Source organism: Mytilus californianus, unplaced genomic scaffold (assembly GCF_021869535.1).
Source record: "Mytilus californianus isolate M0D057914Y unplaced genomic scaffold, xbMytCali1.0.p SCAF_15, whole genome shotgun sequence".
Classification (NCBI taxonomy): Eukaryota; Metazoa; Mollusca; class Bivalvia; order Mytilida; family Mytilidae; genus Mytilus; species Mytilus californianus.
The window spans coordinates 21,920,107-21,942,887 of NW_026262637.1; the positions used below are offsets into that span (position 1 = coordinate 21,920,107).

General features: G+C 31.2%; 1 protein-coding gene across 2 annotated transcripts; it reads right to left on the reverse strand.

Annotated features, from left to right (window-relative positions):
• Window positions 1–980: 980 nt before the first annotated feature.
• LOC127725664 (bcl-2 homologous antagonist/killer-like) lies at window positions 981–21,108 on the reverse strand. Of its 2 annotated transcripts, none has more exons than XM_052232816.1 (5): window positions 20,927–21,108; window positions 13,655–13,911; window positions 12,159–12,302; window positions 10,497–10,683; window positions 981–7,328 (listed from the first exon to the last, which is right to left on the reverse strand). In XM_052232816.1, exons 2-5 carry the CDS (start codon window positions 13,900–13,902, stop codon window positions 7,221–7,223), a joined length of 687 nt encoding a protein of 228 aa, XP_052088776.1. In that variant the 5' UTR covers window positions 13,903–13,911; window positions 20,927–21,108; the 3' UTR covers window positions 981–7,220. The 2 variants fall into 2 exon arrangements, with proteins under 2 accessions (XP_052088776.1, XP_052088777.1); XM_052232817.1 differs by lacking the exon at window positions 20,927–21,108 and adding an exon at window positions 20,804–20,904.
• Between the last annotated feature and the right edge of the window lie 1,673 nt (window positions 21,109–22,781).

Genomic DNA, 22,781 nt, shown 5'->3' on the forward strand with positions numbered 1-22,781 from the left:
AGGTATCAAGTACTCCCATCTTTGTCGATTCCATTTATTTTTTTAAATTATCTTCAATATCTCATAAACCTCCAAGGAACATTGAATAATGTATGGCATTTATGAGTTAGAAAACTGTCCACTCAAATACTATTTGATTAATAATTAAACTACTATTTAATAAATGGGACACATATTATGCCCCCGCTTCCATATAACATTATAAAGGGACATAACTCAAGAATGCTAAAAGTGACTCTACCCAAATTTGTATTTGATCTGAGTTTTGTGGTAATAAGCATTGAGTGTAAGTTTCATAACATTTGAGGCAAACTAAAGTTAGAGAATGGAAACAAAAAATTCAGCAATTTTTCCATTTGTAAAGGAACATAACTCTAGAACGATAAAAATGACGCCACCAAAATTCACCCTTGATCTGTGTTTTGTGGTAATAAGCATTGTGTATAGGTTTCATAACATTTGGTTGAGGCAAATTAAAGTTAGAAAACGGAAACCAATTTTAGGACATACGGACGGACGTACAGATGGACAGGGATAAAACTTAATGCCCCCTCTGCTAAGGCGGGGCCATAAAAAAATAATAAAACAAAGATATGTTCCAAAACTGTATCCTTCAAATGCCTAGTAAAGTTATTTAAAGCACCATAAAGCACATTACATAATCAAGTTTTCCCATATAATTTGATAGTCATTGACAAAGTATCAGCATTTTCCTGTATATGCATGAAATATTTGTCACTAGTCATTCACCAAATAACAATCAAAGTTTCAGCCTATCAGAGGCCAAGTACAATAATGACTTAAGATAAAAATTCTAATGTACACTATTATAATCCTGGTATCTTCCAGTTTTTTGGCTGACAGGGATATGATTGACCAATCAAATTTAAAGAAGTTGGTCATTGCATGGTCCTCAAGCAATGGAACATTTACATCATTTTTGGATTAGAAGTTATAATGCCTTATAAAATAAAATGATATGTATGTATTAAGTGGTTTAATATCTCAATAACAAATGTTTTATACAATTGTTCACAAAAACTGAAAATCAACAAACACTCATATTGTCCATTACATTTTCAAAGGCACTTCAGTAGTTCATTATAAAAACAAAGTAAATGAATGATGTTGAAGTTCATTGAAAATATCTCAAAAAGTTAAAATCCTGAGCATCAGAAACAATGTATACTCAAAAATATTACTAAACTGGCTATTTTCAATAACTTGAACTTTTCTGCTTTTTTAAAGCTATCTATTTGGTTATGTTCAGTCAAATTCAATGTTAACATAAAAACACATACATTCTCATATAATGAAAGTAACCAGATAGATGTTTCCACACTTTTGCCACATCAAATATCTTCTGATTTAATGTTTTTATCATGTAGATAAGTCATCAATTGTGCATTGTTTTCAGTAACATAAGCTTTAATTTAAACTTACACGACTTTTATTTTCCAGTGAACACTGAATGTCAATAACATTTGTTTGTGATTAAATCAGAAAGACATTTGTGTAAATATAAAACTGACACTGAAATACCTCTCATCTAAATTATAGTTTATTTGAGAGCTATTTCAAAATAAAATGTATGGGGTTTGAGGGGTTAAAAGGCATTTTTTTCTGCAATACCCCACTCATACAAATTTATTAAATAATTTAACTCATTATTGTGTGAAAGGTTGTTTTGAAATCCCACTTACATGTATTTTCAGTGCCTTTTATCCCCCTGGATTTAATTTAGGGATAGCCCTTACATTATTCTATTCAATAATCTCAATGATTGCATTTGCATACAATGATACATAAATGGAAAATGATTTGATTAAAATTTGTTCTGATTTGATGAAATTAAGTTACTTCTTCTTTAATCACATGTTTATTATTCATTTACACATATTTTATGAAAAGCATAATGTATTGAAACGAATAAAATTAAAACTTCTTTAAAACTTCTTTTACCACACAAAAAAAACAATAAAATAATGAAAACAGTAAACTCAGATTACTCTTAACTTGTAACAAACATATATTGGCTTTTATCTTCTGATTTTGAAATTACAAACAATAAAAAATAAAGGATGCTTCAAGGAAAATATGAATCTATCATCTAGAACAAGAGTTATGGTGGAAAAAAAACATTGACCCTGCAGTGAAACAAGGACAAAGAAACACCTATATAATATGAAAGCTAATTTTTGATGTGGTATCAAATGTAAAATGACACATTTTAAACCTTATCTTTCATACACATTAAAACATATCTCTATCTCACAATCATAATTATGCTATTTTGCTTTCTTTAACTTAAAGTTAATTATAAATAGACCTAAAATTTTCCATTTTTTGTTTCATCTGCTTAAATGATTTTGACATTGTGATCACAATATAACCTGTTGTATTTAATTGATTTAGACTTGTTAATAAAATAATTTCATAGAATTTATAACAAAGATTTTAACAGTCAAACGACTACAATGGCCTCCAATAGTTCGGACTAGTTAAGTATTTATAATAGATAGTAGTTTCAGGACAAATATTCAGAAAATGGAAGCAGATATGAAGTTTTTCGGAGTCTTATTTTTTTCTGGAAAAAGGTAACCTAACTAGTTTTCACTTTGACTTTACGTTTAATAAAAAATTTTCTATGCGAGTAAAAAGTCCAAACTTTCTTTTTATCTATTTTTTTTTTTTTAAATTACATGGACAGATGTTTCAAAAACATGAATTCAGTTTGTTTACAGTGGATTTCATTTGTTGAAAATCATAATACAATATATCGGTAACAAGTAATATGGTCATAAAATTAACTACATGGTTCTGTGCTTCATAAAATAATCTGCATGTTATCCAAAGTCTAAAAAAATCTATTTCTTGTTTAGGGTTTTAATGAACTGGTTCCCTTTTGTTTTAGGTAAAGCTGAATTTAAGTATCTTGCTCAATACAACATTGTCTGAAAATAAACAAGTATATCAATGGAAACTTAAGTCTTCAATTAACAAAAACAAAAACATCAAGGTTGAATACACAATAATATCGTATATTTGTAAATCACAGAGCTTATAGCATAAAAGGTATTACACAGCAATCAAAATTTTACTAATTGATTGTTGAATGCTTAAAGCACAGTACAATCCAACAGCAAAATCCCTTTCACTGTATTCAATGAAACACAAACAGACATAAGAATACACACAAACATGATTTAAGTACTTTCAACATTGTCAATACTGTTTTATGATTATCAGTTTTATCTTGTTACAATAATTATCTAAGATTATCATTCTTATTTTGTAACAGTACTAATCTAAGATTATCATTTCATCTAAGAATAATATCTATGTCTAGATTGAACAGGAACTTAACTAAAACTAACCATTAATCTTGTCATTTAAACATGTCCGATCTTTTGAAACTGAAGGTGGTATAATGCAAGTTGCACAAATTATTGAAAAAACGTTTTGAGATATGATCAAAATAATAAAGGATCTAAATTATTACTGTATGTGACCTGTGATTATTTTTATAATGACTACATGTATTTCATTATTGTGAAATAATGATTTATTGCTCACCAACTTTTATCTATTTTAACAATTCTATTAAAAATGATAATATTCTTACCAGATTATGATAGAAAAAAGCATTTTTTAAGGCAAGAGAACAATCTAGTTACTTATTTGATAATAATACTAACAGAGGAAAAAACTGAACAAGAAAGCAAGCTTAAATTTTTCATATTGTTTATATCACTATCATCATATTAAACATGAAATATTTGAAGCAATGTCATACAAGTTGAAATGCTTACTATGAAAACAGTACCAATTTGATTTTATAAAATAAAAAAAATGACATAGTAACTTATTTGAGTAATGTGGTAGGTTTGTAATCAAATGTTTATGTTGGTTTCTGACTTATGATTGAAACAAATTAATGCTATGAACTCTTCCAGAGATTGTCTTCTCTTGAGCAAATAAAGTCTATCTGAGCAAGACCTTAAAATAGATATGTTAAATCTCCTATGATCGTTTAAAATACCAGAAAAATCTGCAGAATATGAAGACGACAAAAAAATGATTTCAATTCTTCAGAAACAGCTTCTCAAAGAGCACCTTATGCACGTGTTCTCACATCAGTGAGAGTGAACATATACACTTATTTAACTAACAAAAGAGTGTGCTAAAATTTTGTAACACATACTTGTTAGTGGAGGACATGTAAAAATAATAAATAAAGTCCCATTACTCTGGAACTGCATAAGTAAAAATTGTTAAAAAGTATGCAGACCCTTAAACCACCATTCCTAATAATTTGGTATGAAGTAAATCACTCCAGGCATTCTTGAGTTAGTGCATGACATGCTTACACCAGATGGATGGGGGGACAAAAGGTTACAGAGAATACGTTCCACTTAATGTCTGTATAAAAAGGGCTGCTGCATATATTTACTTTTTCTAAACTCCTTTCAATATACATGTAAACCTTTACAAAATATCAAAACATAAATTTTCATAAAAATGTACTGGCCATTCATATTTTATAGAAGATATGAGCTTGTTTTCAATAGAAATGATCAAATGCAAAATAAAGTGGCTGGGCTGTTCTGCTGTTCAATGTAAAAGAGGGTCAGGAGGCATTTACCCCCCCCCCCCCCCCCCCCCCCACCACCACCACCACCATTCGCCCATCTATCAAGTGGTTATTTTGTACACCCTGTCAAAACCTATACCACAGTTTCTAGAACACCCCCTAACAAATCAATTACATCTGCTACAGTTATGTTTTTTTTTCAGATTGGTATGGTAAAAATATTGTAAAGTCTGACTAGATGGTCAACATTATTACCCATTATCATTTTAACATTTGGCACTAGATCATAAATTCAAATTTTAATGATTGTAGATGACTCACACTGTCAAATTATAATTGCTGAAGTAGTAATACATATATTATCTGCATATCTAATATTCGTATCACAAATCAAAACATAACTGAAAAACTTTATAAAAATTAACTTCTTCATTACTATCCCCATTCAAAGTTTGCAGATGAAAAGAAAACAACAATTTTTTAATATTATGAGTAAAAGAGTTCAAATAATGATTACTACCTTATAATATGAGAACAGGAAAACCATTCATGTCTAAAGAGCTAAGATATTTCAATTTTTTTTTCTTTTATCATCTAATTTATTGGATTAATGTTAAATAAATGAAACCATAGATTACATTTCATTATATTTACAACTCAACCTGAGTTTTATCATCAAATATGAGACTACACACATAATTGTTATTTGTTACAATTGGACATCATAAATACATGTCATGCTGTGCAATTTACAGAAATAATTTGCATAAAACATAAAATATATTATTAATAATTAGTGTACAAAGAAGTATTTTACATCTACAATTATGTCAGGAATGTGGATAACATGGAGCAAAACTCAGGGAACAAAAATGTAATTTACTTGACTTATCAACATACAGGAAAAACCAATGTGTAAAATAGTAATGTTTCTTTCATATCTATTATCTTTTAACTAAGAAATTAAAATTGAATGTTCCATCCATTCATGCTGCTTCCTTAATTAAAACAAGTTAAAAACCATGTGATGAATTATAATTCCATCCAAGTGATTTTTTTCCTTTCAAAGATTCTAAAGTGTGTAACACATGCAAACTCATTTTCGACCTTCAAAAGGCAACTATGTCCTTGGAATAATGTTGCTCATGGAATATTCAAAATCAACATTTCACACTTGACTAAAAAAATCCAAACAATATCTTACATGCACCAGAATTTTAATTCAACATTTTGAATAGTAAAATTGCATATATTATTAAAAAAAAAATACTTTAAATTCAGAAATTATTGCATGCATTTATTATTGCAATTTTTGAAGAATGGACAAAAATGCGAGATTAATTATTGCGATTTTGGGAAAATCTGCATACACATATATGTATCAGATATAAGAATGTGAGTTCTTAATATTGCAATAATCACCCAGTCACATTATTCGCATTATTAAAATCCTCGCAATAATTTCTGAATTTACAGTAATAAAAAAAATTAATGCACCAAAAAGGCACAAAGGTAATGAAAAACAATTAGGTTCTTTGATTACAGTATTTAAGGCATTGAGAATATTATTTCCAAATCTGAACTAGGTCATGTATATGATTTTCAATTACACTTAGTACATTGCAAACTTTTATGTTTGCATCCTTTAGAAGTTTATCTTGTTAGTTGGGCAAAAATGTAAATAGTGTGTTTGCCCTTTCACCAAATTATCCCTATCCAAAAAATATTTACTTCTATTTCCATTCAATTAAACATATTTTGCTAAAATTTAGAAATTTATTGGTTTTCATTCAGATAAATTTTGAAAAAAAATGGAGTAGAAATTTTTAACAGCTTTGAAAGCTAGTCTAGTAAAACTGAAACAACAAATGTTTGTCAACTTTCAGCTGCATTTTTTTAACAAAAATAAATAATCTCTTAAGATATCTACAAGCCTCTTAACAAAATATGCAATTGCCAAATACACTCTTTTATTTAAAGTTTATTCTATTTTTCTAAATCTAAATTTTGTACCTCAAGAAAGATTTTTTTTTGACTGAATTGTTTGCAATGGATACAGAATAAACAAAAATTGTTACTTAAAATCAAATTGTTCTCTTGCATATATAAAGAAATTGTCTCATCAAATAAGAAACTACATTTATTTAAGATCTCAGTTATACATTTTGTAGAAGCTTATATTAAATTTTATGTCTGAATTTCAATAATAGCTTTTCCAGAATTAATTGCACTAGTTGTTGGAAGGCACTTGAAATGAAATATGACAGCCAAAGGTTGTTTCTGTAGATCTGTTTTAGAAAACCAAGCAAAAAGTCAATGAAAATTTCATCTAGGGTGTGTTATATGAAGTCCCTCCCTCCTCTACATTTATTTCTGGAAAAGGTCCCAACTATCATTTTCTTCTCAATGTACTAATGACTATTTTTTCTAACATTTTTTATTATAAAATTATAAATTTAATATATTTACAATTGTTAAAACAAAATATATCTACATTTGTAACAATCAATTATGCATATTTTAATCAGCATATTTTATTTATAAGAGATCTGCATGTGGTTACCACAAGATATCACTATAGAATTTCTCTACTAAAACAATCTCTATCACTAGGTGTCACTCTAAGTTAACTTCCTCTTTTAAAATACAACACAGCAGCTACAGCAGCAAGACAGCACACACCAACTGCTATATAACCTATGTTAGATGGTAGAGTGTAATTAAGGGCATCACTCTGAAAATATAAATTATTCAAATTTAATTTCTGTATGCATTATTCCCCTTTCAACAGTTCCTCCATCAGTATTTAACAAATAAAAACTTGAAGAAAAAAAAAATGTTTTGCATTTTGGGTCACAGGCATCAGATGACCCATAACAGTTTAAAATGTCATCATTGCAAGATATGAGTATTGTAGATACACTTTGGACAGCTATTAAAATAAATGGGGCATGTGTCCATGGGATTTCATAACATTTGGTTGAGGCTAACTTAAACAAGAGAACAGAAACGAAAAATACACCAATTTTTCCATTTGAAAAGGGACATTACTCTAGAACTGTTAAAGTGATGCCACCAAAATTCAAACATGATCTGTGTTTTGTGGTAATATGCATTGTGTATACGTTTCATAACATTTGGTTGAGGAAAACTAAAGTTAGAGAACGGAAACGAAAAATTCAGCAATTCTTCCATTTGTAAAGGGGTATAACTCTAGAACGGTTCAAGTAATGCCACCAAAATTCAAACTTGATCTGTGTTTTGTGGTAATAAGCATTGTGTATAAGTTTCAAAACATTTGGTTGAGGCAAACTAAAGTTAGAGAACAGAAACCAACTTTGGGACAGACGTACGTACATACGTACGGACGGACAAGGGTAAAACTTAATGCCCCCTCCACTACGACAGGGGCATAAAAACATTCAAATTAAGGCCAGGGTTTTTTATTTTGTTGTTTACAGATCTGCCGACCCTATTTTTATGATTTTCCCCAAAAAAATAAAATAGATATTTACGATTTTTTATTTCGCCGACCCCAACAAATACAAATACAATATCCATGAAATATAAATAAAAATATCTGCGCAGTAACTTTTCCTGAAATTAAAAACATTATTTTAGCGTGTTAAAATATTAACAGAAAGAATAAAAATCTAAAAATAATCCATAGCATTTATGTTCCTAAAAATAGACAATCAAAACTTACCTTGAAATGTTGTTTACACAAATATTTTACGAAACCTATGTTAAAAGCCAATTATAATAAGTTAGTTTTCCTTTTTTTCCATAATTCCTTAAGATTTTTCATCTCATAGATGAAATGGACCAGTCCAAACGTGAAAGATGTCAAGTAAAAAGTAACAGATATCCACTAACAATATGGGATTCTCTTGTTTCATATATTGAAAAAAAAAAAAAATGGGGAATGAGTCCATGGGACACAGATGATGCTTCTGCTTGCATATAACATGATAAAGGGACATAACTCAAGAACGGTAAAAATGACGCTACCCAAATTTATACTTGATCTGAGTTTTTGTGTAATAAGTATTGTGTATAAGTTTCCTAACATTTGGTTTAGGCAAACTAAAGTTAGAGAACAGAAACTAAAAAATATTGAAAATTTTTCCATTTGTAAAGGGACACAACTCTAGAACAGTAAAAGTGACGACACCAAAAATTAAACTTAATTTGTGTTTTGTGGTAATAAGCTTTGTGTATAAAATTCATAACATTAGGTTGAGGCAAACTTAAATTAATGAACGATTACGAAAAATTCAGCAATTTAGCAATTTGTAAAGGGACATAACTCTAGACAGGTAAAAGTGACGCCACCCAAATTCAAACTTGATCTGTGTTTTGTGGTATTAAACATTGTGTATAAGATTCATAACATCTGGTAGAGGCAACCTTAAGTTAGAGAAAGGAAACCAAATTCGGGACGTACGGATGGATGTACAGACGGACATGGGTAAAACTTAATGCCCCCTCCGCTATGGCAGGGACATATAATGTTTGTCAATTTGGATATCGAAATCAGGATTGCTGGCCAAAAGATGAAACCAATATCCTCGTTTTTTCCTTTGGACAGGTCTACTTCATTTATGAAATGGATGGTAAAGAGTTATTTTCTTGTGACTAGTATGCAATTCTTATTTCATATGTTTTTGTGCTTGAATTTCATTGTTCAATATGTTTCCTGAAAGTTGATAAAAAGCAATATAGCTATAGCTGGGTTTTTTTCGTTCGTGAAATGACCATTTATTTCCCATTTGTCCTTGAACATACCCCCTTTTTACAAACTTATATATGACGATGGCAGGCATTGTACGTGTAAAACGGCTGAGCTCTAATTTTTGGAACTAGTAATTAAGAAAAGCATATAAAATCTATTGTAAATTAGCTGAAATATATATTTAATCTATACATATTTCTGTCTTGTAAGATATTTTTTTTCTTTTTTTTTTCAACTGACCCACCCGACTTTTTCACATAAAAAATCTGTAAACCTACAAATTAAAAAACCCTGGCCTAAGTGAGGACAAAAATGCCTTTGTAATTACCAGCACATGATATTTATATTTATCATTATAATATGGATCAAGAAGTAAAAACAGTAAAGTGATTTCTGGTATGTTATTATTACAGCAATTACAGTTTCAATAAGGTATACAGGATTGTTGTAGGAACTTTTTCTTTTTTTTTTACATTATAACAGTCCCTGTATTTTTTTTTATTAAAGTTTTGTACCATGTAATTTGGAAGTTGAGATGTATTGAATCGATGCATTCTGAGAATTTCCTTGTTTTTATGGAACCAAATTTGGTGAATTAAAAAAATGAAGAATGAAATTTTCATTTATAGGATACTTTATTTTTACAAAATCTGTATACAAGCCTACAGATAATTTATATTTTGTCCATTGACCCATGAAATCCAAGATGTCCATTGACCCAGGAAATCCAGCATGTCCATTAACCCAGGAAATCCAGGAAAATAAGTACCTCATGAATAATAATGTATCAACAATATATCTAATGATTGTACCTGATGTAGATGAATCTATTTCTGGAACTTCAGTCACAAGAAAAAATATCCTACCAAATAGGACTTGTATCAGTGTAATTGTATATCTCCATCATAATGGAACTTTAGACAAATACTGCAGATTCATTATTATTCGTAGGATACTAATTTTCGTCGATTTCGTTGGTATACAAAATGGTATAGGTGAACCACGAATTCAAATGTCTAACGAAGCACAAATTTTCCATAGGCATGTATGTAGACCTCATCAAAACCACGAAATATTATATCAACTAAAATGCAATGTCCTCAATCCACAAAAATTTTTATTCATGAAAATAAATGAATTCACAGAAGATTAACTATGACAACTTACCCATCCACCTCGTTGAACAATCCATCCCACTATTTTTTCCCTGATAAATCTGACTACATAATGAACTATTAGTTTTACAAACTGTCCAAACTGAGAAGCTTTTTCTTTAGATACTTCTATCACAATACGATAGGCAAAGCATAATAATGCTGCTACACGTCCCCAGTTTATACCCTCAGCAAAAATTCTGTCAATAGACAATAAACATGGAATATTTATGTAAACATAATAATACTGCTACACGTCCCCAGTTTATACCTTCAGCAAAAATTCTGTCAATAAACATGGAGTATTAATGTCAACATAATAATGCTGCTACACGTCCCGTTTATACCTTCAGCAAAAATTCTGTCAATAGACAATAAACATGGAATATTTATGTAAACAAAAATACCTATCCACACTTTGTGTCAGATATGGCTGTATGAGGAGTTTATATAAAACCACTAATTGAACTGGTTACGTAATAAATATGACTAAATATGAAGTCATGCTATTCACTAGTTTCTGATATAAGTTCAATGAAAGTATTTGTTTTCATTCAACATGTTTCAAAATTCAAAGTATCAGCAAAACGATAGAACTCGACTGACAGATCGGAAAGGTGCTAACACTTTACAACTCATCAATGTGAAGCTGACCAAATATAAAGTATTTCAGTTCTGTAGTTCCAGAGAAAAGCACAAAAAAAATGTGTATGGCAATGTAACAATTGTAAGCTTATTATAGGATTAAACACCTTTTTAAAGGAATTTATTGGTGTATATAAACAGGACCAATTCACCCACAAACAAATATGATCCAGTTTATACACCAATAAATTCCTTTTAAAATGCATTTGATCCTCATAATTCTTTAAAATTGGAGATAAGGCATTTAATTTCCCCACTCGTAACCTCTATCACACATAAATTGTATATTTGTGAATTGACCTGGCGCGTGAATACATTATGGTTAACGCAAAAAAAATGTACTCCATGATATTTGCTATCTGATAAAAAAATAAGCTACAAAACTATCTTATTATTATTCAAATTAATGTTTTGTGTTTATCATTTAATTCAACGATAAACGGGAAGTGAAAATAAATATTTTAAACGTCGAGTCGGTTTGTGTTATAATCGCCGCTATCTCATTTACATTGGTTACAAAAAGTAGTTCCGTCAACATCGTCTATCGAAAAAAAAAAATAACTTCAAGAGCCACTACCTGAAGCCATCTTGACCAATCATATAAACGTATTCCCTAATATGCAAATCATATAAGAATTATATACAAATAGAATCAAAGTGCTTGTGAAAACTGTAGGGTAAGTATTGCTTTCATTTTGCATTGTGAGCTAAAAATGCATTGTATCAAGAAACAGATAATATTAAGGCAATATTTGAATTTCAGAGTTATATGTCAGTCCATAATTGTAGATAAAACACAAAGATGCCCTACACTACTTTCTATAACTTATGTAATTATCAATAAAATAGTTTTCTTTACAAGTACAGTTATTCACATGCAGATGATTTTGTAACCAGAATACCTGAGTATATATGTATATCATAAATAAATTGCTTGAAAATATACCAACAACTTTAATTTATTTTTGACTGTGGTTTCTGGTAAATGCAATCTAACTAGTTTAAATAAACCAGAAATAAACCTTCTTACTTTTTGGCAACTCTGGCAAAGACATCATATGCTGTGTCTTGAGTAATTCTCAATTGTTGTATCATATCACTGAACTCATCAGCATACCTCCTATTTATATCATCACCAATAACGGCTAGCTGCCTGCCTACTTGTGATGCTTGACTGAAAAATAAAGGTACAATGTAGTACAATGTAGTATGACAAGTGCTTTGGATGAAAAAAATGTATTATATAAGTTTCAGCAGCCACTGCCACAGCTGTTTTGGGTCTCACAATATTTATAAGGAAGCAAAAAATTGTACAACCTCCATCAAAATGTCTTATTTTTCCTTAATCAACATAATGTACACTAGAATAGCTAAATACAGTGCAGAAAAGTATGATTCTTATGAAAATGTCTTTACCATCAAGCTTCAATTAGGTCAAATGCAGGTCAACCATAACAAAACTCTAATATTTAACTAAGCATTTTGCAGGAAGTAGACCTGGGCATCACTATCATATAATTTGATAATTATTTATGTCTTTATATCAATAGGTACATTTATAGGGACCTAACTTTAAAAATGTTGTAATCTTTTTATAAGTGACTCAATTCATTTTTTAAATATCCTTTATACATGTATATCTGCAATCATATTACAAAAAAGGCCAAAATAAGATCCAAAACCAAATTCAAAAGATTTTGATTTAATTAATCATTTCCTTTTGATTTCCCCTAGCCAATTTTTAATGTCCTAATTGAATGAAGTAATTCTTTTACAAATCGTTTTTAAACCAGTTGATTTTAACCAATGGTTCACAGGTTCACAATTAAAACTGTCAGATGTTCAATTTACATTGTTACAGTTGATGTCATTTTTTTTCTCATGTTCTTTCTTTCTATAACTTTTTCTAAGTATTTGAATGTTCTTTGTATGCTACCCTATCTTCTATTTTCAGTGGAGCTACATCTTCGCTAGCCAAGGGTTATGATCCAGTCCCTTCCTCTCCACCCTTGGCGGATTAAGATAGAATTTCGGATCCACGAGGTAGAGGTAATTGGTCGCAGTTGTAACTGGCTGCATCTAGTCAAAAAGCACTTTTAAGATGATCACATGTAAATGTAGAAAATGTACATAAACAATTGCAACGTGCTGATTGTGCAACATGTCTTTACCCCCAAAACCATATGACGACATTAAATGACAATTTTAAAGTTCTTTATCAATTAATAAAAAGTTCTTGGGTATGTTTAAAGCAAAAATATTGGAATGCCAATATCTATTTTCGGCTCCAGCTTTACGAAATTTGTAAATACTAGACGCAACCATTTTAACACCTCCACACTGAAGAGAGTTCAAGTGCTGCCATTGGTCAAGAGTGATGTAGTAGATGGCGCAAAATTGTTATCACAAATGTTGGCTTAATCTGCCAAGGGTGGAGAGGAGGGGACTGGATCGTAACCCTTGTCTAGCGAAGATGGTGGAACTAAAGTTCTTTTATTGTCTAGCTATGTAATTGTATCATATTACCTCATTGGGTCTGATGTAAAATTCATAAACTCTTGAATCTGAGGTGTTGTCTCAGTTGAACTGTCATCTGACTGACTGGATAGGTCCTCTGTGTATCGTTCAAATAAAAAATTTCTGACAACATCCTCTGTCTCTTCTATAACTTGTTCCTCTGATTCTGGAGTTACCTGCCCTATACGAGGAGAAAGCTGCCTCATGTCAGATGGTTTCTTTCCACCACTTCCCGAGCCTCCATCCCAGTAGGCCATACTTCAACCCTAAAAATGGATATATAACATAATTTAGTAACACACTTCCTATCAAACTAAATTATTAATATGAAAATATTTGTATATTGGAGTATAAATAAAAATTTTGGGAAATTACTTCATAGACATGGTAAAAAAGAATTTTATTAGATAAGTTTTCATCTGATTTGACAGTACAAAATAAGAATACTTTTAATTCATATCAGAGTTGGGATCAAGCAGGAGTAAAGTAAAAAACCTCCCCTTAAATTTTAATTCAGAGTTTGCTACTAAAACTTTGATATTTTTTTGCTTTGAAAAAGCATGTATAGGTCTTCGGTCAGGTTGTTGTCTCTTTGACAATTCCCCATTTCCATTCTCAATTCTATTCTAAAAGTGTTGGCTACTAAATGAATTTAGAAAAAATGTATTGGATCCCCGATGCTGCTAATGAGATTAATTTACCATAAACATTGTACAAAAATTAAAATCTAACAAGCATTCTGAGAGTATTGCATGGCAATACATAGTCCCCTACCGGTTAAAAATTCATTGTACTGGAACAAAATGCTAACTTGATCTATAACTTGTCATGGTGTAAACTATATAACAAATATCAAGTCAATATCTTCAAGCATGACGAAAAAAGTGTGGAAAACTGATCATTTGAGTGAATTTTCTAAGTCCAAGGACCATAACTCTGCAGAAAATCATCAGACTGGAACTAATGCGAACTTAAAGGGAAATCACACTATTGTTTATACGCATCGCTCTCGGCGCCACTATAGTGTCGTGACCGTATTATGACGTCGCCGTTTCGAGTCCGTCGTAAAGGTTGCTAATTTCTAAAATGGCGACCCGCTCAAAGGGACGTTCACTAAATCAAGAGAAAGCAAATGACGTTTTGATTTAAGTGCAAAAAATGAAAATGCTACTCGAAACTGACAAAATGTATGGCAAAAAAATAGCCGAAAGTGGTCTTGATATGGTCTTGAATTACCTTACATTTGGGTTTAATTCAAATGAGTTACTCTCTTTAAATAAAGATATTATTATTATTATTATTATTATTATTGAGTTAGTATTTACATACAATACCATTTATACAATTATTTTTCTTAAAGGTTTATTAATTTCACCGAAAAATATTGTTAGATATGAGAAATATCAACATTTTTTGTTGATCTGGTCTTTATTATTTGTAGCGAAATCCGTCAGCTCAACTTTTTTTTGTAGAATTTTTTTTTTATTTACTGGAAAGTTTATATTTTCTTATATTAACATATTTATTGATCTCGCAGATTTTTTAGTTTCACGAAGAAAAATAAAATTTAAAAACAAAAGAGATATTTATAACACTTTTTGTCGATCATTTCAGTATAATCAAAGCGTACATCGGCGAATGTGAAATCCGTCCGGTCAACTTTTTTTTTTAGAAAAACATTTTGTTTTACTATGAAGTTTAAATGTTCATGTAAGATAACTATTAATATCGCAGATTTCTTAGCTGTATGAAAAAATATTGTAAAACAAAAGAGATATTACTAGTAACACTTTTTGTCGATCAGTTCAATATTGTAAAGCGTACATCAGTGAGTGTGAAATCCGTCCGGTCAACTTTTTTTTGTTAAATATTCATAAAATATAGTCTAATATTTCTAAGGTCTTCAAATATTAAAATAATCTATCAAATAACAAAAAAGTTCTGACTATTTATATCTCATCCGGTCAATACGGGCAATTGTAGATGTCATTAGTGTAACCCAACTGTTGGCAGCGTATCGTCGCGATGCGGTATGTGGGAATATACTGGAAGAAATAACAATATACCAAGAGTAACAGCATGTAAGCATACAGCTTCCGGAATTTGTAGTTTTCTGTCCAACAGAGGGATGTAAATAAGAACAATGAGTTTCGATGTTCCTTTGGTGTCAAACGCCTCTCTCTCTCTCTCTCTCTCTCTGTTTCTTTTTTTTTTTTGGGAAGGGGGGTATGGGGGCACAAACACATGAACACGAGTGATTCGTAGAGTAATCATATTTGTTGAAATATCAAACGTTATATAAGAATAACGCCAGTTAAACATCACTGTAAAAGAAGCATACAAAATTTTATATCGGTTGCTGTCTGTCGAAATCAAAGAAATTTAGCACCGTATTATATAGTACATTATACTCAATCTTCCTTTAATGCTTTGTACAGGCTTACATAATTTGGGCACAAAAAAAAATCATATTTTGTAGTATTTCTTCAAACTGTCAATTATAGCGAACTGTACGACCAGCAAGTTAAAAAATAAGGCCGCTAGACGTCAGAGCAATCTGGGAATATCAAACACTATGCCTAGTTATTTTTGTACTATTGATGACCGTACTGCCTACAACAACAACAACAAAAAATCCACACTGTATATTTGGCTTTACAAGACTCCAACAAGAGAAATATTTAATACACATACATGTATTTATGTAGAGTAACATGTCTTTCAGAGTGCTAATCTGTAACCATCACATTAAGGTCCGTCTTGTGAAAGAGTTTCATCTCATATAGAAAAAAATTTTGTGCTGATATTCATGTAATATTTGCCACTGAAAGTTTTGCAAAAATCAAGAAAAAGACGAAAACAAAAACAAAACAAAAACTAGTAGTTCAGATGTTGGTTCGTGTTCAGATCACTCAATGTGATCACTTGCATGTCAACAAACAGTGATATAGGGAGATTGTCAGATTCCGATCATGACTGTAAAGGACAACTATTTGTTTAATACAGAGGTAGCTGATTTACTCTTGATACCTTGGTTCTTTAAAAAAAAAATGGCCAACATGATATAGCAGAGTGCTGAAAGTGGCACACACAATCAATCAGTTATTTTCCAATTACCAATCATTAATCAGTTTTGGCAAAAAAAAGTAAATAGGCTATACCATACTGAAACATAAATGTGATAAAAGAATTATACAATTCAAGAAAGAGAGGTGCACCAACAGAAATTAGAAACTGCAATCTTTCTTTTAATTTCATCGGATCTCAGATCTCAAAATTTTAACTCTTACCAGAATTTATTCTATCTTACAGTATAACTCGGAAGTTTCTAAGTGGAACTCGAGCTTTAACTAGAACTCTTACTCGAATTAACATTCGAACAAAAAATAAAACTGGAACTTTAACTCTAAATTTAGCTGGAACTCGAACTCTTATTCTACATCAAAGATTATCCACACTCTCATTTGTCATCTGATAAAAAAATTCGTAAGGGTTCCACGGAACCCAATGTCTCGCCTACTTTTGCTGTTAATCGCAGGCTCAACAAAAATGAGAAAAAAAATCAATAAAAATATTCCTCTCGATACTATCTTTTGATTGTAAGAAGCTTCTGTCCAAGTTTGGTATAAATCTAGGATAGTTTATGGATCTAATAAATGTTTTAAAAACTTTAACTGCATACTGTATGTAATGTTGACTGGAAGAAAAACTAAGTCCATTTATAAGTAAAATACGGATAAACAGGTACAAAATTTTGACAAAATTTCCTTCGAGATACAAGCTTTTGATTATAAGCAAGCTTCTGTCCAAGTTTGGTACATATCCAGGATAGTTTAAGAAAGTTATAGAAATCTTAAAAACTTTAACCACAGAGTGAATGTATTGTTTCCTAGCAGAAAAACTAAGTCAATTTATAAGTAAAATACAGAAAAAATAGATTTTTTTTTACAAAATTTATTTCTGGATACTATCTTGTGATCATAAACAAGCTTCTGTCCAAGTTTGGTAGAAATCCAGGATAGTTTAAGAAATTTATTAAAACTTCAAAAACTTTAACCACAGAGTGAATATTTGTGGACGCCGCCGCCGCCGACGACGACGCCGACGACGACGCCGACGACGGAATGTAGGATCGCTATGTCTCGCTTTTTCGACTAAAGTCGAAGGCTCGACAAAAAACTAGAGTTAGATAAAATATATCGACATGTCTACAGAAACACGGATAGATGTAGCAGAACAAGAAAAAAAACTAGATCCGTTTATTACAAATTAAAAGATTTTTTTAAATACATCAACTGGGAACATTATATGTTCCTGATATCAATATGGCGATGTGTATTTTATTGTCAATTAACTCTAAATTATCAGATGCATTGTATTTCTCATAACATACCAACGTTGAGCGATTAATCGAACGGTAATAGAATATACGTAATACATGTACATAAAGTTTTAATACACAGGCGATGAACATTGAACATATTATGTACAATGAACATGAAACGATGTATGAAAAATGGGTGCGGGATGATAGAACTCAGAAAAAAATTTGGTTTCCACAGTTCGAATAAATTATGAAGCGTTGTGTAATTACGGAACCAATTTTAAATTCCTACCGAAAATAGGTTTCTTTTAAAGTGCTGAGTTTGTGGCATTTTTAACACGGCATTTCAGGTTTTATCTTCCCGGTGCGAATGGACAAGCTAGTGAAATTATGGTAACGAAATTATTCTGCCTGCAGTCTAAAAGGAACGTGTTACTTTTCAGCCCGGATACCCTCAGTCTTCCGAGGTAGAAGATTCTTTATCTGGAAGCCGAAAATTATTTCTATAATACGGCATGAGGCAAACATTCGTTTTCCCCATACAACAAATGCAATTAAAAAAATGAGATGACTTCAACTTTGACAATTACTTTATAATAAACTGTTATTGTATCTATGTTTAACGATTCGATAGATTGATAAAGATATCAATGAATAATCAAAATACCTTAAAAAATGTTCAAAAATGATATTATATTTTGTAGTGAAAAGGTTTAATTCAACCCAAGAGTTGCAAGAAATGCTGTTATGCCAGCAACGTCGTTCTATAACGTTAAAAGGTTATAGTTCCCGCCAAAATTCAATAATAAAGATTATTTCCGTTTTAGCGGATTTAAAACATCGGTGACCCCCCTTTTTTATTTATGCTTTTAAAATCTTCCCTGAAGCTGCAACTTTTGCAGAAGTTTGAAGGGAAAAACATTAGTAGATTTTTTTTATTTCAAGAAAAATCTATTATAAATAGCAATTAAAAATGGCGGGAAATGTTTAAATGTCTTCAAAAATAAGGAAACCGAGACAAATAAATGTTCATAAGGTACAAGTTACATTTGACTGTTTTTGTTATTCCAGTTAAACATAGTTTTTCAATAAGTTTGTCTTTTTTTAACAATTTAGAGCGGTCTTTCTATATTTCGTTATAACGCGATTCTTTAAGTTTTGATGACGTCATATCTCGAAAACAACATCGGTGACCCCAATTTTTTTTTCGCCTAAAATATCTTAATAAGTATGATCTGTCTACATGCAAAATTTCAATGAATTATTATTAGTAGTATAAATAGTGTGATTTCCCTTTAATCTGTAACTAGTCATGAAAAAACTATATACCAATAATCAAATCAATATCTTCAAGCATGACGAAAAAAGTGCGGAAAACTGATTATTTGAGTGAATTTTCTAAGTCCAAGGACCATAACTCTGCACAAAATCATCAGATCGGAACAAAATTCGACCTTGATCTGTAACTTGTCATGATGAAACAATATACCAAATATCAAATCAATATCTTCGAGCACGAAGAAAAAAGTGTGGAAAACTGATTTGCCGGACTGACAGATGAACAGACAGACAGACAGACGGATGGAGTGCAAACCTAAAGTCCCCTTCGACTTCACTTAGTCGGTAGGGGACTAATTATGAAGTTGTAGGCACATATCAAACACTTCAAATGTATATAATTACATGTATATATAAAGAAATGTCCATAAATTTCTGCAAAAGGTAAAGAACAGTAAATAAAAGTTAAAATTTGTAAAAATGCTGATACACATGTTCATGTATTATATTATATTACATTATATTATTATATTACTTAATTAAAATTCACAAAATTTAATGAAAACGTCCATTATCCTACCGGTTTCACTTTTGATCATCAGGGATAATGATAATGATAATGATTATCCCTTATGATCAAAGGTAAAACAGGTAGGATAAATATTGCAGAATTAGTCATTTAAATGAACAGTTAAGTAAACTTGTAAAATGATAACTCTTCCTAATTTCAAACAACAGAGATTAAGTTGTTACAGATTATTCATTTTGGTGCAAAGTTACTTGTCCTGAGTCCTTTGAAGGCCTTCCACCAGTTTTATACAGTAGGAAAAGGTTTCCGTTTTTACAGATTTCTGACAAAACAGTGACCTAGTTTTATCAAACCAGATTTTTTTGGGCCATATAATACCTCCTTGTGTTCCTTAACTACCTATGCAAGCATTAAGGATAATAGTTAATACCTACGGCCCATACCATTAACATAATGGCCCTCAAATGACTCCCACCCCCACCTGATTTTGGCTACTTTTCACAGTTATCCAATTTTTAACTCCAAGAAGGGCATTAAGGCGGTTATATTTTCATTACAACACATCTGGAAGGAGTCTAATGGACCATGAAATACAAGATTGAACTCCCTGCTGTCAACATAGTTCAGCTGGGGCTGGTCTTAAAAGGTATGGTGGGTCATATTAGCTATCAAAGAATGGCAGTTGCAAGGTGGGATTGGGGGCAAAGGGGTTAATAATTTTGAATAAAAGTAGGGCGAAAGAACCCAGGGCGAACAGACTCTAAGGGCAAATGAACCCAGGGTGAAGATCTTATAAGGGCGAGAGGACCTGACACCTAAATATCAGAATAAGATTAAAAAACCTTGAATTATACCATTAATATTATTTTATTTATAACAATTAGGGCAAAAGAACTACATGGGCGAACTAGGGGGAATGGACCTGATACGGAGAACACAGAAATTTATGCCCTTGGCCTGAATACTGAAGCCCAATAGGTCTACTTTCATTTCCAATAATGAAGATTAAGGATTTATATGTATCAACCTTATTGACTATCAATTTTCAGTAGGCAGATTGACAGATATGTAGAAAATTGACACACATGTTGAATAACGCTTTGTTGACAAAAGTATGGCGTAAGCATGTTCGATTCTAAATTTAGCTTACTCTACGGCACTGTTTTCCAACGGAATTCTTTCATGAAACAATTATCTTTGTGGCTCAGGGCTTCGTTTTATATTGACAGTTTTTTCTTAGTTTTGTCTTCTACTGTATTTATTTTTAAGATAGTTATCCTTTGTGCGTCATGGTTTAAATCCAAAAGTGTTTGGTAATGGAACTCTCCTCTGAAGAAGTTAATTACAAATATGATCAAAGTGGATACCACATAAAACAGTTCACCAGAAAGTACGTAAATTAATTTCAGATGTTTTATTTTTTTGTAAATTTATAAACTTTAAAATGTAGGGTATGCGCAAATAGAACTATAAAATTTTCTATATGATAAGAAAAGAAAACATTAAGATATATCTAAACATAATTACTGACGAGTGTAAAATTTTCAACATACAGTCGATACAGTATTCCAGTAGTACTAAGGGAGCAACCATTTAACTTCAAAGGGGGGAAGGGGGGAGGGTGATGGTTTTTTTGTCCGAGTCAGAATTTTTTTTTTTTAGTTTTTCGACGCTATCAATCAAGTTATTTTTTTTCAAAATTTAACACTATAATTAAGGTATGCGGAAAATTTGGAGAGTAAGAATATTTTTTTTGTCATCTGCTTGACCACAATATCATCGAACTGGGAACATACCCCCCCCCATTGAAGTTAAATGGTCGTTCCCAAGTGTGCATCCCTACTGGGCGACTTGTTTTTTGTACTTACATGAACCTTCTTAACGACAAAAAGAAAAGGCAATCTTAAAAAGTTCTTCAATTTCACTTTCTGGTATATATTGATGATGTCCAGTCACTGAATAACCAACATCAGAGACATTGTATTATGTCTCTGACCACTGCATGGAGAGTTTACATCTCAGTCATATATATATACAAATACTGACACTATGAGTTATGCTTGATATATTGATCTTTCCCTCGATATTGACCCCGATGGAAGACTTCAAACTAGAATCTATGGCAAACGTGATGATTTAAAAGTTTTCAATTGTCAACTCAAGTTCCATTTTCTTAAGGGAGCTACCATTTGATTTTTATGGGGGGTTGGGGGGGTTGGATTAAATTTGAAAAAAATAGGCAGGACAGGATCGAATTGAGTAAAAAAAAAAGGCAGGATGAGACACTTGCAAAAAAAAAGTAAGGATGACAACTTATTTAGGTAAAAAAAAAGTCAGGATATACTTTAAAAAAAAAGGCAGGACCGAACAGAGTAAAAAATAAAAAGGCAGGACAGAGATTACAACTAAAAAAAAATGCAGGACAAAATTTTTCATCCTAGCCCCCCCCCCCCCCCCCCCCCCACCCACATACACTCTCAGGCGGTCCCATCGTATGGCGTTTACATATCTCAATTATTAATGCTTAGATTTCGTGCATGTTCACACTATAAGGACTTCATAAGCAGAAAGGTGCTCCTTACACAAAAACTGCTCCAACATAGTTATGAGGAAGAACGACTAGTGAAATCCACTCGGCTAGCAGATTAAATTTTTTTAACCAGTCTAGGATTTTTCAGTATGCGGATATGGATAGTAAACTGCACATTGCTAAAAAAAAGAAATATTGATACCATCGTTAAATACGTTAATAAAGTAATACAAATAGACAGGAAATACAAAAAAAAATAATAATAATAAAAAAAAAACATTGATTTTTTTTAATCTGCTAACCGAGTCCCTGTGGTCACCATCGGCACGAGTTGGTCATGGACTTGCAGTCATTTCAGTTTTTTCATGGTTCCGTGTTGAATGCCTCGCTGTGACTCTGAAAAAAAAACAACAATGCGAGTGTTGCTCCTTTTCTCTATTTTTTTCATGTGCTTGTAGTCAGCGATTTTGTGTCA

What these genes read in the sequence shown, in the direction of transcription:
- LOC127725664 (XM_052232816.1), bottom strand. Translation starts at nt 13,902, where the DNA reads ATGGCCTACTGGGATGGAGGCTCGGGAAGTGGTGGAAAGAAACCATCT. An exon ending in TTTACATCAGACCCAATGAG is followed by an intron (nt 12,303 to 13,654) that starts GTAATATGATAC and finishes TTTATTTTTCAG; the next exon opens with TCAAGCATCACAAGTAGGCA. An exon ending in TTTGCCAGAGTTGCCAAAAA is followed by an intron (nt 10,684 to 12,158) that starts GTAAGAAGGTTT and finishes GTCTATTGACAG; the next exon opens with AATTTTTGCTGAGGGTATAA.